Source organism: Rhizophagus irregularis, chromosome 15 (assembly GCF_026210795.1).
Source record: "Rhizophagus irregularis chromosome 15, complete sequence".
Taxonomy (NCBI): Eukaryota; Fungi; Glomeromycota; class Glomeromycetes; order Glomerales; family Glomeraceae; genus Rhizophagus; species Rhizophagus irregularis.
The window spans coordinates 4,361,716-4,379,916 of NC_089443.1; the positions used below are offsets into that span (position 1 = coordinate 4,361,716).

At 25.7% G+C, this 18,201-nt stretch overlaps 1 protein-coding gene across 1 annotated transcript; it reads left to right on the forward strand.

Moving 5' to 3' along the window:
• Positions 1–290: 290 nt before the first annotated feature.
• On the forward strand, positions 291–2,309 carry OCT59_007687 (uncharacterized protein; the record flags this gene model as incomplete). Its single annotated transcript, XM_066150399.1, has 1 exon — positions 291–2,309. One exon carries the CDS (start codon positions 291–293, stop codon positions 2,307–2,309), a length of 2,019 nt encoding a protein of 672 aa, XP_065998854.1.
• Positions 2,310–18,201: the final 15,892 nt, after the last annotated feature.

Below are 18,201 nucleotides of genomic sequence, written 5' to 3' on the forward strand. Positions count from 1 at the left end.
TATATGGAATTTTTATTAGTGATTATTTAGGATTATATCAACTTGCAAAATCTTTTTTAAAAGAAAATGATATCTTTGGAGTTTTACCATTTATAGCACCTGAAATTTTAAAAGGTCAACCTTATACTCAAGCTAGTGATATATATAGTTTTTCTATAATTATGTGGGAATTTACATCTAAAATTCTACCATTTAATGATAAAGCACATGATCTTCAGCTTGCTTTAAGTATTTGTAAAGGTGAACGTCCTGAAATTATTGAAAATACTCCACAATGTTATATAGATTTAATGAAAAAATGCTGGGATGAAGATCCATTAAAAAGGCCATCTTCTAAAGAAATTTTAAATATTATTGAAAGTTGGATTTTTCGTCCTGAGAATAAGAAAATTGAAGATATTAATGAAGAATTAAAAAGCAATATTATGGAATTTATAAATGCACCAATTGAGCATAATAACCTTATTGTAGAATCTCATCCAAAAGCATGCTATACAAGTCATTTATTTGATTTTACTAGTAAAGAATTAAATGAAATTCTAGAAGGTTCTCAAAGATTTCTTGAATTAAAACAAAAATATCAAAGTTCTCAAAATGAATTACAAAATATTCAAATGGAATTAGTTAATTTACAACAAAACTCAACTTTACAAAAAGATGAATTTGCAAAAAAAGTAAGTACTTTACAAATCCAAATTACAAATCTTCAAAGTGAAAAACAAGCTTTAAATAGTAAACTGACTGAACAGTTAAAGCAAAACAGTCAGTTAAATCTAGAAAAAAATAATCTGCAAGAAGAATTAAAATCTCAACAAAATCAATTTAAAAATCAACTAAATCAATTTCAAATTGGTTATAAGCAAATAGAGGAAGAAAATCTTAAGTTAGAAAAGATTGCTGAAACTTATTATCAAAATTCTCAAAATGAGTTAGTTAATTTACAACAAAGGAATTCTCAAACAGAAGAAGAAATTCTTAAGTTGGAAAGTGAATTATTTGATTTACAACAAAGAAATTTTAAATTTGATCAAAATAATCAAAATCTGAAGCAAAGGAATTTTGAATTTGAGCAAAATAATCAAAATCTGAGGCTTAACTTAGCTAAACAGATTAAAGAATTTGCAGAAAGAGAAAATATTTTACAAATCCAAATTATTGACCTGCAAAATGAGAAGCAAAACTTAACTGGCAATTTAACCAATTTAACTGAACAATTGGAACAAAATAAACTAACTAACCAGCAAGTTCAAGATCAAATCAGCCAGTTAAAGCAAGAAGAAACTAAATTGCAAGAAAAATTAGCTCAAACAGAAGCTAATATTCAAGAATTAAAATCTCACAAAGAAAGCTTAATCAAACAAAAGGAGCAATTAGAAGTTAATTATGAACAAATAAAGCAAGAAAGAATCAGATTGCAAAATAGAATAAGTGATCTTTTACAAGATCAAAAGCTTACTACTGAATTGAAAGCCAAGTTAGAAGAAGAAATTTCTCAATTGGAACAAAAATTAATCGTTGAAGAACAAATCAAAATGCAATTAACTCAAGCCTTACAGATTAAAGAAAATAGAATAAATGAATTAGAACAAAGGCTGATTAATCTTGATCAAGAGCGTATTAAAAAGTTACAAGATAAAAGAAAAGAATTGAGTGAAATTGAAAAGGAATTATTAAATAAATTAACTAGTGGAAAAAATACTAAAGAAATTCATAAAGAAAAAGAAGCTAAACAAAAAGAGATGAATGAACTCCAACAAGAATTATTAAGAACTTCAACTTCTTATAATGTCAATAGAAAAAATCAAGTTTTCAAACAAGTCAATAATTTTCTGAAAGTTAAGGGTAGATTCTTAACTTTACGAGAAGAAGCTATTAAAAAACTACAAAATTGCTGTAATAATCTAGAAAGTTCTATTAATAAGGAAAGAAATACTATTGGTTCTATTAGAGATATAAAAATCTCTAAATTGACTGATAAATATACTAAAGAATTTCAGAGTATTTTAGTAAAATATAATGATGAATTTTTAGAGTTGAACAAAAATTATTGTTTCTTAAAGAAAATTGTTCAGGAAAATAAAGAATTGGAAGTTAGCCCTAAAATTGAAAATATTCTTAATTTGAATTCTTTTAATCTTGATAAATACAAAATTTTTAAATTTGCTACTAATTCTCAGGAAGGAACCAGAATTCAATTAAATTCTAATATGATGAAAGAAGATATAAATTCATTAAGAAAGAATTTGAATGAATTGAAATTAGAATTAAACCAAGAAAAAAAAGTATTAAAAAATTTAGCAACAGTTTAGATTTAACCATATTGATGGATTATAGTACAGTTCATAAAATAGCTATTGATTCATTGAAATGAAATTAAGTATAGTATTTACCAAATATATGAATATATATTCTAGAATTTATTGAACATTAATAGTTCTAGGAATTTTGAGATTTTTTATTAAATTATAACTGTATTTTTATATTTTTTTTTTGTTTTTTTTATCAATAAAGGATCATTAAACTTTTTGAAATTCTTTATATAAGTCATTTAAATAACCATTTATATAGTAAATGTTTTATACTTATATTTAAATTAAAAATAAATAAAACATAACTAGTATATAATATATAAGAACCATTTTATTTTCCATATCAATTCACCAATTAAAAAGCCAATGTGTTTTATTTAAAAATATTATTACATAGATATACTTGATAAAAAAAAATTATACTGTATGTATGGCTATACTAATATTTTTGCAATAGATTCTTTCTTTGATAAAATAGTTTTCTTGTTGAATCTCATTAGCAACTAAAATTGATTTTCCATAAAAGCCTTCCTTTCATTTTACTCAAATTTTTATGCTTGTTCCATGAGATTTTTTTTCCTAAAATAAGAATACCTGATTGTAATCTTTGTTAAGCAAGATTATTTCTATTGAAATTGTATATATCAAACCAAAAATTAGCCTTAAATAATAAGTAACTTAATATAATGCATATCCAAATTCTCAATGTACCTAACCTGACCTGGCGTACTTTAGCACACATATCCTAAATATACTATATGCAATATGATGGAATGTTTATTTTCGTTTTTCTTCATGAATTTGTCAACTAGAGCAAATTGAGTCAGTGTAGAATTTGAGATTATTTGGTTAAGGTTATCTCAAGGTTTTTGATTTCGTGAGTATTGAGTAATAATAAGAGTTTCTCTGTGTACATAGTTGTACTTATTTTGGTCATAAGTACTAAGAGACTAGTCAATTTAGTTTAGAATAATTAATTATAAGGGCGAAAGAGATGAGTTTTTAAAATGTTTACTTGCTAAGAAAAAGTTTGCCCATTTCCTTAATAGTAAATCCGTTGCAAACAAAAAATTCTTTGATGTTATTTTATTGAATTGTATTGGTATTAATAAAATTTGTACTTTTATTCTATTCTCTTACTTTGGAAGAATCTGCAATTTAATTTTATGATGAATATTAAAAATTTAAGAACTATATAAGATTGATCTTATGAGCATCACTTTTGAAATTAATTTTATTGGTAAGCAAATGTAATTTATTAATTGTGATTAGAAAATATCTACTGTATAACCTAAGATATCTATACATACTTTCAATACTACTGATTTTTTAAAATAAAAAATTTTTCTAATAGGATTACATTAACAAATAAAGAAATAATTGTATGACTATAACAGATAGATAATTTTTTTTTTTGGATTTTTTCCAATAATTACCATTTAATTTGACTAAAAAGTGAAATTTTATTCAGAATAATATTCTTTTTAAATTTGTGATTTTAACTTGAAAAAAAAAGAAAAAATATTATTGAAATTTGAAATTGGGTTAATAATTTCAATATAAATAATATACATTTGGCACAAACAGTCATTTTTTGATAGATTACATATGATTATTAAAATTTATAATTAAATGTTATCATTATTATTGTTGTTGTTATTATATTTACTTGGTTTTATAATTCAATAAAATGAATAAAATGAAATCCTAATATTTAATCCTATAAAATTTTATCCAAACACTTTATTATATTCTGCAAAATAAGATTACAATATTTTTATGTGAATTGGCTAAAAAATAAATGAGAGAAGCTTATAATATATGGATAGTTCAAATTTAATATCTTCTATATTATGACAGTATTTAAAATCTTGTTATTATGTTTAATGTACTAAGTAAATGATTTTTAGAAGCAAGTTTAGCTAATAAATAATAATGTATAATTTTCCAGTTTCTTCTCAAAGGTTATCAATTATGTATTGTGCATATTTTCTTTTTTATTTTGAAAGTTAGGATTCTTAACATTAATAATATCTTTTTTTTTAAAAAAAAATGATATTTTTTAAAATTTCTTCAGAAAAGAATTTAAAACTTATTGTACAGATCTTTAAAATAAAGAAACACCATTAAAAAAAATAAACATTTTCATAAAAGTATTCTTTATCGAAGCAAAGCAATACGGTACATAATTATTTTCTTTATGAATTACGCAATATACCATACCAATAGCTATAACACACTTTTTAAACAAAAAATATAGTAAACCAAGTCTAATTTAATTTCTTAGTATCGCAATTTTTTAATAAGAAAAAATGTTCATTCTATTTGATACAAACCAGTTTTACTCATAAAATATATATTGTTATTCTCTAGATCATAATTACTTCAACTGGTTTATAATCAATAAAGATATTGAGGTTAAAATAATGAGACAATAATATTATTTTATTTTAAGATTTTTTTTTGGTTATGTAATACTACTGTTTACGAAAGGTGCATTAAAACAAAAAGGAATTATTTTTGCAAGATTTACAAAAATAAACTTGGATGTCAAAACGTTATATTGGTAAAACATTTAATTATTGGTTATAGATAGTTAATAAGTTAATTATACAGTATATATCCGAGACATAATTAATTGTTTGAATGAAGTTTATTAATAAACATAATTAATGCTTTATACCTGTCAACCTCAAAAAATCAATATAAAGGATCGAAACTTATAATTATTTGGATATTTATGTCTTGATTTGGCAAAAAAAAGAAAAAAAAAGAAAGTGGAAGTGAATTCCAACAAGATTTCATGATGGTCCAAATATGTTTAGAAAACGATTAATGAAATATCCACCCCATTCAACCGATCAACAAAGGTTCTAACCTTACATTTCATGGTTATATCCTTCGTGGTCCGCCCATGGTTTTAACCCATGTCCGTGATATACTTTGACTTGTCATGCTGTGTCATAGAAACAAATCATGCTAATTAATTAATCCAACAATATATGATTATACTCACTTATAGTCATATACGGACATTAATGTCCATGATATTTGTTGATGATGCTCCTTGTCAGATATGGCTGTGATATTTGTTGTCAATTGCTCATGATGATACTCCTTGTCAGGTACGGACATTTATGTCTGTGATATTTGTTGATGACACTCCTTGTCAGATACGACCATGATATTTGTTGTCAATTGCTCATAATGATGCTCCTTGTCAGGTACGGACATTTATGTCCGTGATATTTGTTAATGATGCTCCTTGTCAGATATGGTCGTGATATTTGTTGTCAATTACTCATGATGATACCCCTTGTCAGGTACAGACATTTATGTCCATGATATTTGTTGATGATGCTTCTTGTCATATATGACCATGATATTTGTTGTCAATTGCTCGTGATGATACTACTTGTCAGGTACGAACATTTATGTTCGTGATTTTTGTTGATGATGCTCCTTGTCAGATACGACCATGATATTTGTTGTCAATTGCTTATAATGATACTCCTTGTCAGGTATGGACATTTATGTCCGTGATATTTGTTAATGATGCTCCTTGTCATATACGACCATGATATTTGTTGTCAATTGCTCATGATGATACTACTTGTCAGATACGGACATTTATGTCCGTAATATTTGTTGATGATGCTCCTTGTCATATACGACCATGATATTTGTTGTCAATTGCTTATGATGATACTCCTTGTCAGGTACGGACATTTATGTCCGTAATATTTGTTAATGATGCTCCTTGTCATATATGACCATGATATTTGTTGTCAATTGCTCATGATGATACTACTTGTCAGGTATGGACATTTATGTCCGTGATATTTATAATAACCTTTGTCAAGCACAGACATTTATGTCCATAATATTTATGATAACCTTTGTCAAGCACAGACATTTATGTCCATGATATTTATGATAACCTTTGTCAAGCACAGACATTTATGTCCATGATATTTGTGATAACCTTTGTCAAGCACAGACATTTATGTCTGTGATATTTGTGATAACCTTTGTCAAGCAAAGTCCATGATTTTTGTTATACTTATGATAATCTTTGTCAAATACAGACATTTATGTTCGTAATATTTATTATACTTATCTTTTGTCTTATGATAACCTTTATCAAGCACAGACATTTATGTCCGTGATTTTTATTATACTTATAATAATCTTTGTAAAGCACAGACATTTATGTCTGTGATATCTATTATGCTTATCCTTTGTCTTATGGTAGATAACCTTTGTCAAGCACAAACATTATTTATGTCCATGATTTTTGATTTTTTGCACCCATCTATCCAGTAATTTAATTATAAATAAGACAATTTTATAATTTTTGACTGCATATTCATTTACCAACTTCATTAATAAATATTTTATATCACCTTATAACTATAAAAAAGGCAATTTTTTTTTCAAGATTAATTTGGCCAGGTTTAAAATAATTTTGCACAGCAAAATTTGTCAGAATTATTTGGCCAGAATTATAAAATGGACATAAATGTCTGGTTTGCAAATTTGACCAGAATTATAAAAATGAACAGTTTTTGTAAATTTGGCCGGCATTATGAATATAGATATTTTAATCCTTATAGAAAGTTTTTTTGTTAAATTTATACCAAATGGACTCAGTTTAAAATTAGCTCAAATTTATGCAAAAAAATAATCCAAATTTAGTTTATAAGGTAACTTACCATAATCCAGTGATCATAGAAAAATAAATTATAGCTTGTTAGCTTTGTCTCATCAAGATAAGTTAAATATTTAAATAGTGGTTTCTATCATTAATAGATGGGAAGTTATTGAATGCATTTAGAATTATTTAAGAATACAAAAAAATTCTTTCAAAAAAATGTTAATATCTTATTATTTATTATTAATCCTAAAGGTATAAATCCACCATTTAATACATCTCAATACAATCCAATAAGCTGTATACTATCTTTTTACAATCACTTAATGGCAAGTTAATGCAATTTAACTTTTAGCAATTTGGTATATTTAACCAAAAATAAATTATTTTTATTGTATCTAGATAATCAATAAAAATTAGACATATAAAAAGATATTTATATTGTTTTTATTATTTATTTGACATATGAAAGTATATATGTGATATCATGTTTTATAAACATTATATGAACATTTTGTAAAAATTTATAATTGATATGATAATTTACCAATTACTATAATTTTATTATTAAGTTCACTTTAATATAACATATTTATATTACATTATAAATTTATAGTAAAGAAAATGTATAACAAACTTTACCAATTATTATAATTTATTATTTTGATTGCTATAAAGTTTATTTATATTATTATATAAGTCAGTATATCTATGAAAGTTATATAAACATATTTGTTTAATGCAATTTAACATTTAAAAATAATTTGTTTTTATTTATTAATATTAAATACAAATTACTTAAAAATTGCCAGAATATTAGATCTTTTAATTATTTTTTAAAAATTATCTATTAAATAAAATATTGATTTTTTTTTTGTTTTTTATTTACTCTTTTTATTAGATCTAAAAATTGTCAAAATATTTAATTATTAATACATTATATATGCATAAAAGTTATATAAACCTATTTATGTAATTTAACAATTAATATTGATTTTATTTTGATTTTATTTATTTTTTTATTTAATTCAAATTATTTTAAAAATTGTTAAAAAATTAAATGACTTGGCTCTTTTAATTATTAATATATTACATGTCTATTAGAAGTTAAATAAACATACCTATTTAATGTAATTAGTATTTATAAATTATCTTATCAATATAAAACTTTATTTATTTATTTGTTATTAAACACAATTTATTTTAAATATTGTTAGAAGAATTTTTCTATCATCAGGGTGATCACTAGTGACTGAAATTATGATGATTGAAGTTAGAAATTGGAGTATTATTTTATAACAATTAAAAATGAATTATAGTAATTGGTAATATTATATCAATTATAAATTTTGTAAATTTTCTTTACAAAATTTACATAATATTTATAAAACACAATGTTTATATATCTTTATATTTCAAATAAATAATAAAATAATATCTAGTATATCTTTTTTATTGAATATATTGAATATCAAAATACAATAAAAAAAAATGTCTAATATTTGGTTAAATACACTAAAATGCTAAAAGTTAACTTGGCATCAAGTAATTACAGAAAGATAAAATATAGCTTGTTGGATTATTTTTTGAGATATCTTAAATGGTGGTAGTTTCATACCTTTAGAATTAATAAATAATAAGATATTAACATTATTTATTGAAAGAATTTTTTATATTCTTAAATATTTATAAATGCTAATAACTTTTTATTTAATGATAAGGCCACACAAATTCAAATTTTCAGTTCACTTCACTCAGCTGGGTCACTTTTTCAAATTTCAATAAAAAAAAGTTAATATATAAAAAATTTATCACGTGATCAGGACGTAATTTTATTGGCGGGTAAGTTTATCATACGGCTGAGAACTTCTAGAGTGAAAATAAATTCCTCCCTTCTAAAAGTCAACCAATCAAATGTCACGATTATATATATAAACTTTTTTTACTAATAAACAATAAACCTGGGTCCCCAGGTCGATTTTAAATTTCAATGTTACGTGAACTGAAAAATTGAATTTGTGCGGCCTAATAGAAATATGAAATTGCCACATTTAATATATCTTAATAAGATAAAGCTAATAAGCTATAATTTATTTATTTATGATCACTGGATGATTAGTTAAAATATTTACGTTCATAATGCTGGCCAAATTTACAAAATGGACATAAATGTCCGTTTTTATAATTCTGGTCAAATTTGCAAACCAGACTTTATGTCCATTTTATAATTCTGTTCAAATAATTTTGGCCAAATTTTGCTGTGCAAAATTATTTTAAACCTAGTCAAATTAATGTGTAAACTTGAAAAAAAATTGCCTTTTTTATAGTTATAAGGTGATATAAAATATTTATTAATGAAGTTGGTAAATGAATATGCAGTCAAAAATTATAAAATTGCCTTATTTATAATTAAAATACTGGATGGTGGGTGCAAAAAATCAAAAATCATGGACATAAATAATGTCTGTGCTTGACAAAGGTTATTATAAGACAAAGGATAAGCATAATAAATATTACAGACATAAATGTCTGTGCTTTACAAAGATTATCATAAATATAACAAAAATCACAGACATAAATGTCTGTGCTTGACAAAGGTTATCACAAATATCATGGACATAAATGTCTGTACTTGACAAAGGTTATCACAAATATCATGGACATAAATGTCTGTGCTGCTTGACAAAGGTTATCATAAATATCATGGACATAAATGTCTGTGCTTGACAAAGGTTATCATAAATATCACGGACATAAATGTCTGTGCTTGACAAAGGTTATCATAAATATCACGGACATAAATGTCCGTACCTGACAAGTAGTATCATCATGAGCAATTGACAACAAATATCATGGTCGTATATGACAAGGAGCATCATTAACAAATATCACAGACATAAATGTCCGTACCTGACAAGGAGTATCATTATAAGCAATTGACAACAAATATCATGGTCGTATCTGACAAGGAGCATCATCAACAAAAATCACGGACATAAATGTCCATACCTGACAAGTAGTATTATCATGAGCAATTGACAACAAATATCATGGTCGTATATGACAAGAAGCATCATCAACAAATATCACGGACATAAATGTCCGTACCTGACAAGGAGCATCATTATGAGCAATTGACAACAAATATCACGGTCATATCTGACAAGGAGCGTCATCAACACAGACATAAATGTCCGTACCTGACAAGGAGTATTATCATGAGCAATTGACAACAAATATCACAGCCATATCTGACAAGGAGCATCATCAACAAATATCATGGACATAAATGTCCGTATATGACTATAAGTGAGTATAATCATATATTGTTGGATTAAATTAATTAGCATGATTTGTTTCTATGACACAGCATGACAAGTCAAAGTATATCACGGACATGGGTTAAAACCATGGGCGGACCACGAAGGATATAACCTAGACACTTGAGACATGAAATGTAAGGTTAGAACCTTTGTTGATCGGTTGAATGGGTGGAAATATCACTAGTCAAAATAAGAAATTGTGGTCATGTAACTTTTGGCTAAATTTCAAGCCAAAGTGATTCAATTTCGACTGACGTGCACCAGCAGTTATGTTTTTTGTAGAATTTATGTAATGTCTACAACCCTATATACTGTATATCCAATATAAATTTTTTATAAATTTTTTATATAAACTTTTATATATCGTATTTTTTATTTGATTTTTATTTAAAAATATTATAAATATTTTCGTTAATATACTTTTGTGATCTATTTATAATTTGTCGTCAAAATTATTATGAATTCAGTTAAGTATGTGTAACACATGATAAATTATCGTATTATAAAGTTTATAATGTTACGGATTTAGAAATTTGGCTTATTTGTTATATACTAGACATATGAAACCAAATGAAACAATTATTCTGAAAAGTCAAAGTGAAAGGAAAACAAAATAAATTATTTATACTAAACTCAATAATATTTAACTATTGCAACAAACTCTATTAATCATAAAAAAGTTAATTAATGCATAAAAGCAAGTAAGAAAAAAAATTGTATCATCCATTCAGAAATAATAACTTTATTGGGACAATGAAAAACTATCTTACAGGATCTTTTTAGTCATGGGCGTTAACAATTTATAACCATAATAAAAATTATTTGTTTTATCCTTCAACCTTTTTTATGAATATTAAATTAAGTAAAATTTATTTACTTTATACAATATAATAATGCTTCAAGACTTAACATTTACATTTGATGTATAATACGTCATATTCTTATTAATGCATACTAACTATAACAAGTAATGAAGAAAGATAAATAAATACAACATAATCTTAATATTATTATTATATTTAGTATTTCTAAGGGAGGGCCAATTTCAATAATTAACGAAAACATAATTTCGAAATAATAGATAATGAATTAGTGAACTCAAAAGTCAAAACCTTACAAATTAAATGATATCTACTAAGGTGGAAATATAGATAAGTGAAAACTACGTGAAAAAAAAAATGATTTTATTAAACTCTGATAAGTTAAATTTCCATGTGACATAACCAAATTGTCAAGGTAGGAGTAAAATTTGTATGGTTATTTAATTTCTGATCAAGAAGTTTAAGTTCAAGTTAAACAATAGTAAGTAATCTTTATAAAATTTTGAGGTTCTGCTATATAAACTCTTCTATCATAAAATTTTTCTTCCTTAACAATTCAGTCACATTAAGAAATTTTTAATGACAGACAAATTAAACAAATTTAAACTGATGTATTCACCTTTATTGTCTTATCATTCTGTTGCACTTCCTAAAACCTTAAATGGAATTACAAAAAAGAGAAATTTGACAGATTTTACCAATTACGTAGAGAAAAGAGGTTTTCAGAGTTCATATAGAAATATGAGAGATATTGCTGAAACATCCGTGATCCAGTTTTTTTCAAAGCAAAACATCAAGTTTTAATGTATTATAGTTATTGGATGGGTAAAAATATCAGTTGTTGTTTCTAATAAGTTATAATTGTTTTTAATACAACTGAAATAACATTTCATTAGTTTCTAAATTAAATAGCATCTCTCTATATTTCATACTAATAATAAATTCAATAATAACAATAGAAATACTTTAAAGGCCATAGAGTTTTTATTCCATAAATAATAATCATCGATTAAAAAATTATTACCATTTAAGCATCATCAAATTGTATAAACAAGAAATTTGGGATATATACTTGTTATTCCATGGGTATCAATGAATAACTGAAATATTCACCGATGCCTTGAGGGCCCCCGAATGGAGGGGAGCATCGGTGCATATGGAGTATTTATTAGATACCCATGGAATAACAGGTTTATCTCATTGTGTATGGCGTATACACCGATGGATTTTATACTTTTTTATACTTTTTTTTATACCGGTGGAGTAATTTACAAAAAAATCCATCAGTGTATACATAATACCGATGGGATATTTTTATTTGATCAAATTTGAAGATCAATTAATTATTCACATCCAGAGAGACAGACTATCTCACAAACAGCGAAAAAGACATTTATATATAATGTTAATATAATAATTAGCAAAATCATTCGTTTGGTGATTGATGAAAAACTCCATGATATGAATGACAAAATTGTTTTGGTTGATAAGCTATTTTACAGTTACCATTGCAAGTGTATAAATCTTGAGTCTATTTAATGAATTTATGTTTATACTATATAAACATGTCAAAATGTGTACTCACCATCATGCTCGGTAGGTTTCGGAATAGCAGTTTGAAAGCTATAAAACTAAAATTGAATAATTCGGGTTTGTACTTATGTTTAAATTACTAATGAATATATTCTTACTTGTTATAAATTTTTTTTTAGGATTTGAAGATCTCTTATTAGCTTGACTTTAGATAATTAATTTTCTGCCTAAATTGTTAGAGTAAGAGAGACTTCTTTTCTACTTTTAATAATTCTTTGAGTCATTTCTTTTATGGGTCATGATTAATAATTATAAATCTAAATTATTCAATTGTGCAAGAACTGAAGTTATTATCAGCAAATTTGACCTTTCAGGGAAATATGATAATAACATGAATGGAATATATAAAAAAACACTACTTGTGCTATTTGTGTGCTTATATGCTAATAGGCCGTGTAAAGACCTTAATCTCTCAATAGTTAAAATTTGGTTTTTTTTTAAAAAAAATGTTTGTAATTTCATTAGGTAAGTTTGTTGTAATAACGATCGTACTACCTTATTGTTTATTGACATGATCAGATTGCATTAACATTTATATCATATTGTCATTAGAATAAATAAAATAAACTAATAATATACTAAATAAGAACCTCAAGCGTTGATTAAATAATATCATATATCTTAGTTTGGCAAGAAGTGAATTAACAACGGTCCTTGAGCATAACTGATTTAATTTCACGTGATTTACATGATCTGCATGTTTAAATTCGTATATGCAAAAAAAAAGTATTTAAATATTAATTCCTAAAAAGAATTATAAATAATTATTTTTATTATACAATATTCTCAACTTAGAAAGATATTTATTATTATTTGATTGGTAAATAACAAATTATCAAATTGGTAAAATTGTTCTTTTTTAGATATTTCCGTGAAATCTATTACCCTTTTTTGGATACCGACTAAAATTATCATAATTCCGGCCTTTATATATTTTGGTGTCCTTGGTAAATCAAACAAAAGCTGCTGATATGTAATTTTGGAATGATCATTTTTAATCGTTAAATTTAAAAGAGATAATCTTAGATATATAATTTATAATTATTTATTTATCTAGTGATCCAAATTCTGACTTAATCTGTATTAATAAATATTTTAGAGTTTCTTCCTGATTGAACGCAAAGCTCAATTCAAGATTGGTATATAAGAAATCAATAGTCAAAACTAAATAGAATGAAAGAATCGAAATTCAAATAAAACAACGTGAAATAATGAGTACTATACTCACTACTAATACCAAGGTGCTTAGCAATTTGACGAGTTGTCAATTATTTGTCATCTAATATAAAATAATTGTCCGTAAAATTGGACTTGTTTATTTTTTATTATTTATTTCATCATTGATCATTTAGTAAACTTGAATCACGTGACAATCAGAACGAATCTTGTGAAAACAGCTGTAATGGCTGTGTAAGAATTATCGGCGTAATGGCTGTAAAAGAATTAACAAAGTAATAGACTCATCTAGTTTCGTTCTATGATAATCTCTCAAAGTGGGTTGTGTAACCTCCCGCAGTCAAGTAAAAATTGGTCACGAAAAAAAAGTATCATTATTAAATGAATTTATATATTATATTATTCATTTATTCAAAAAAATCATCATGACAATAACAGAATTACTTTCTTTTTTTTTTTAGCAAATAATTGTTTTTTAATATAATGTAAATACCCAACGAATATACCAGTTTATATTTAAAATAAAGTTTTAATATCTACTTAGTCAAATTGTTAATTATAATAAAAATAATATACATAATTGAAAATTTTTAAAAAAATTCAGAATTCGAAATACTTTTTAAATTTCTAGGGAGAAATCGGTGAAAAAAAAAAGCGTGAGGTAATTGTGGCTACCTTGCTTTGTAATTCGAGTTTGGTTTAATTATGTTTGATTTAATTATGAATTTTTTTTATGAAATCTTTTTCAAATGAAACATAATAAAAACATTCAAATCTTTATTACTAGGGAATAATAAATAACTAAATAATAATCATGAACAAAGAAATTTCTTTTAATAATTTATTTATATTAAAATGTTTTTTTTCCCTCCCTGATCTTATTCTCTTACCAAAACGCACGATTAACAAACTTTGTACAGTACATAATCAGAATTAAGCCTTTTGAACGTATTATGTTAAATTCATTTTTTTTTTTAAAAAAAAAAGAATATTTTTAAATTCTTAATTCTTTTTATTGTTTCTTGCGTTTCACATCATAAAAGGAATTATAGCTCACATGACATGGCTAAAATGCGCGCTGGTTACTATTTTATTTGGATCGTTGTGTAATGAAAAAAACACAACATATTTGTTATATTATACATTATCATTATCGCCATTTTCAAAATGGTGTGGGTAGTTTATTTGTGATATATTCGGATAGTAATATTCGTCCGGTTTTCATCTGCCGGCATTCGTCCAGCATTCGTCTTCTTTTTTTCTTATTCAAATATAACTGAATACACCATTTTGAAAATGGCGATAATCTAACTTTATTATATTACAAAAAAAAAAAATTTTTTTTTTAGCCTTATCAAATTTTTATTTAAAAATTATAATTGGTCGAAAACAGGTTTGTTTCATGATACGGTTTTGGCTTAATTAATAATAAAAATAATAATATTTTTGCAACTTACTCGTAAAAATGAAACATTATTGCGAAGAATTCTAAATAATTTGTTCATAAATTAATTTTCCACATAATTTACAATCTATTCTACTTTCAATAATTTTTTTCATAATCACAAAATCTATTATTATTTGTATTATTTGTATATTTTATCAAAGAACAAAATTGTAGTGCAAATTTTTCTGAGTATAAGCTATGTTCAAATTGCTATAAAATTTCTTTTGAATGTGTTAAATCAACTTTGATTGAAAAAACCATTCCAATTCTTCATTTACCATGGTGGGATGCTTATAATCAATGTATAGTTTGTAATAAACTCCTTGAATTCGAAGGTGATTGTCAGAAATTGTGTTCAAGCTGCTTTATATTTTATACTGGATGTAGATATTGTTTGACAACAAATATTATTTTTGGATATACAAACCAATCTAAATGTAGTAAATGTAAAAGAATTTTTATTATTGAAATCAGTGGAAATTATAATATTGACAAATTTTTATATTTTACAAATGTTGATAATAATGATAAATATAATGAAATTTCTAATTATGTTAATAATATTAACAAAAATTCTAATCCGTTAAATATATATGGTTTTATTCGATATGAGTTTGATTATCACTCTACAAAACCGAAAATAAAATGGGTTTCATATTCACAAATTAATATTTTAAAAAAAATAGCAGAAGGAGGATTTGGTATTATTTATAAAGCTTTAATTAATGGTGACGTTGTTGTTATAAAAAAAATTTTAATTTTCTAAATGAGGTAATTAATTTTCAAAATTTATATTTTTAAAAAATATCTATATAATATACTAATTTGAACTATGAAATTTTAGTTAAAATCACTTTATCAATGTTATGATAGTAAATTTGAATGTATTATTAAATGTCATGGTATTGTCATGTGATCGTCATGTGCCACTCCGAAATTGATCGATGTTGCAAATGTTTAACTTGATTGACATGTCGGACATAATTAATATGCCGAACATGATTAACATGTCGAACCTAATCAACATGTTGGTTATGATCAACGTATTGAACATGTTAGTCATATTATACATAGTAAATATATTAAATTTCTTCTTATATGTATAATTTATTATAAATATAGGTCAATTTTCTTGTTGTAAAAAAGGAGGGAATAAATAAAGTTTTCATTTTTAAGTTATAAAGTGACAGTTTTTATCAAGTGAAATCCTTTATTCGTGTTTGGAAGTATATGCCGACGTACAGCGCTATACAACACGTCTGATCGGATAAATTTTGATATATTGTTTGTCTATACATTACATAAACCTTCTGCTACCTAACCATACAAATTGCTTAATAATTTTAAGCGTAAAGAACTGATACAACAAATTGGTGCCTTCTGCCAGAATTTCTGATCCCTACCTTTAATCCCCTTTTATGTTCCAAAACCATTTTGATCGTAATACTATACACGACGCTATACATAGACAGTTAGGGCTAGATAACGTAACCACCTATCATCGTGACCTTTCGTGTAATAACTGTTACCCATCAGAAATTCCCTTAACACCCACTTTTCAGCACTTTTTGGACTGGATTTCTTCCAACTATCCAGTTGTAGAATACACCCGATACACTCAACAATATTTTGAAGAGGTTGCGTATTCGATTACTAACACAGATATCGATAACGCTATACATAACCTATTGTTCAGCATCCGATACGCTGATATAGAACCAACAATAGATTATACTCTATTGCGTCAGGACCTTATCAACACCTATAACTTAACTAACGGATTTTAACAGGACCCTAACGAAGTCCTTTATCAAGTCAGTGAGACTACCACCTCACCAGAACCTGAAGCTTTAAGTGATACTACATCCGAAAATTCCAAGGAAAATATTCCCCATTTACATATTCCCCTACCACCTATATACAACACACCGAATAATCCAGCTCCAGTAATCCCACAAGTGATTAACATGGCACAACCTAACCAACAGGACTTTCAGCAATTACGCGCAGCAATTGCTGCATTGACCCAAGCATTACCTAACACCAACAATGCTTTGGCCGGAAATACACAGGCCATTGCCAACCCGCCTAGACGAGAAGGAAAGGTGGCCGAGTTGCCATATTTCTATGGTGGCAACCAGGACCCAGTTGCGTGGTTAGAGGATTTCACCAGATCCTATAATGCAAATGGTATTGCAAATGTACGAAAATTGGAAGTCGTACCAGCATACCTAAAGGGAGCTGCTTCTACTTGGTGGAACGCCAACCAAGCATTGCCGAATAATGATCTGAACAAGATTGTTGCGTGGACTGGCAATAAAGATGTGTTCGCAATACCCTAATTGCGGATTAATTGCGATTTGCGATATTGCGGAACATTGCGGATTTTGAAGAATAATTATTCGCAAATCCGCAATCGCAAATAATCCGCAAATCTGCAAATAATCTGCAAATCCGCAAATAATCCGCAAATAATCCGAATAATCTCAAAAATTATGATTGACTGTAGATCATCTTCACATGATCATTTTTTTTTTGTAAAATATTCCCACCGAAGCGAAAAATTTTCTCGCCAGAATACGGGAATATTATTTCCAAAATCCAATTAAAATAATAATAATATATCAGATTATTCAGCCATAATCAATACATTATTTTAACAATTATATATATCATTGTATCAAAACTCATTCTATCAAACGTATCACAATATACAATTACGTATCAAAACAATCGCATTATCAAATGTTATTATTTGATCAATTAAATAAATATCAGTTTTTACAGTTTTTAGTACCCCAATTGCTTTCTTCCCTCTTCATTTTAAAAATAAAAAATAAAGTATCAGCTTTTAAAATATTGAATAAATATATTAGAA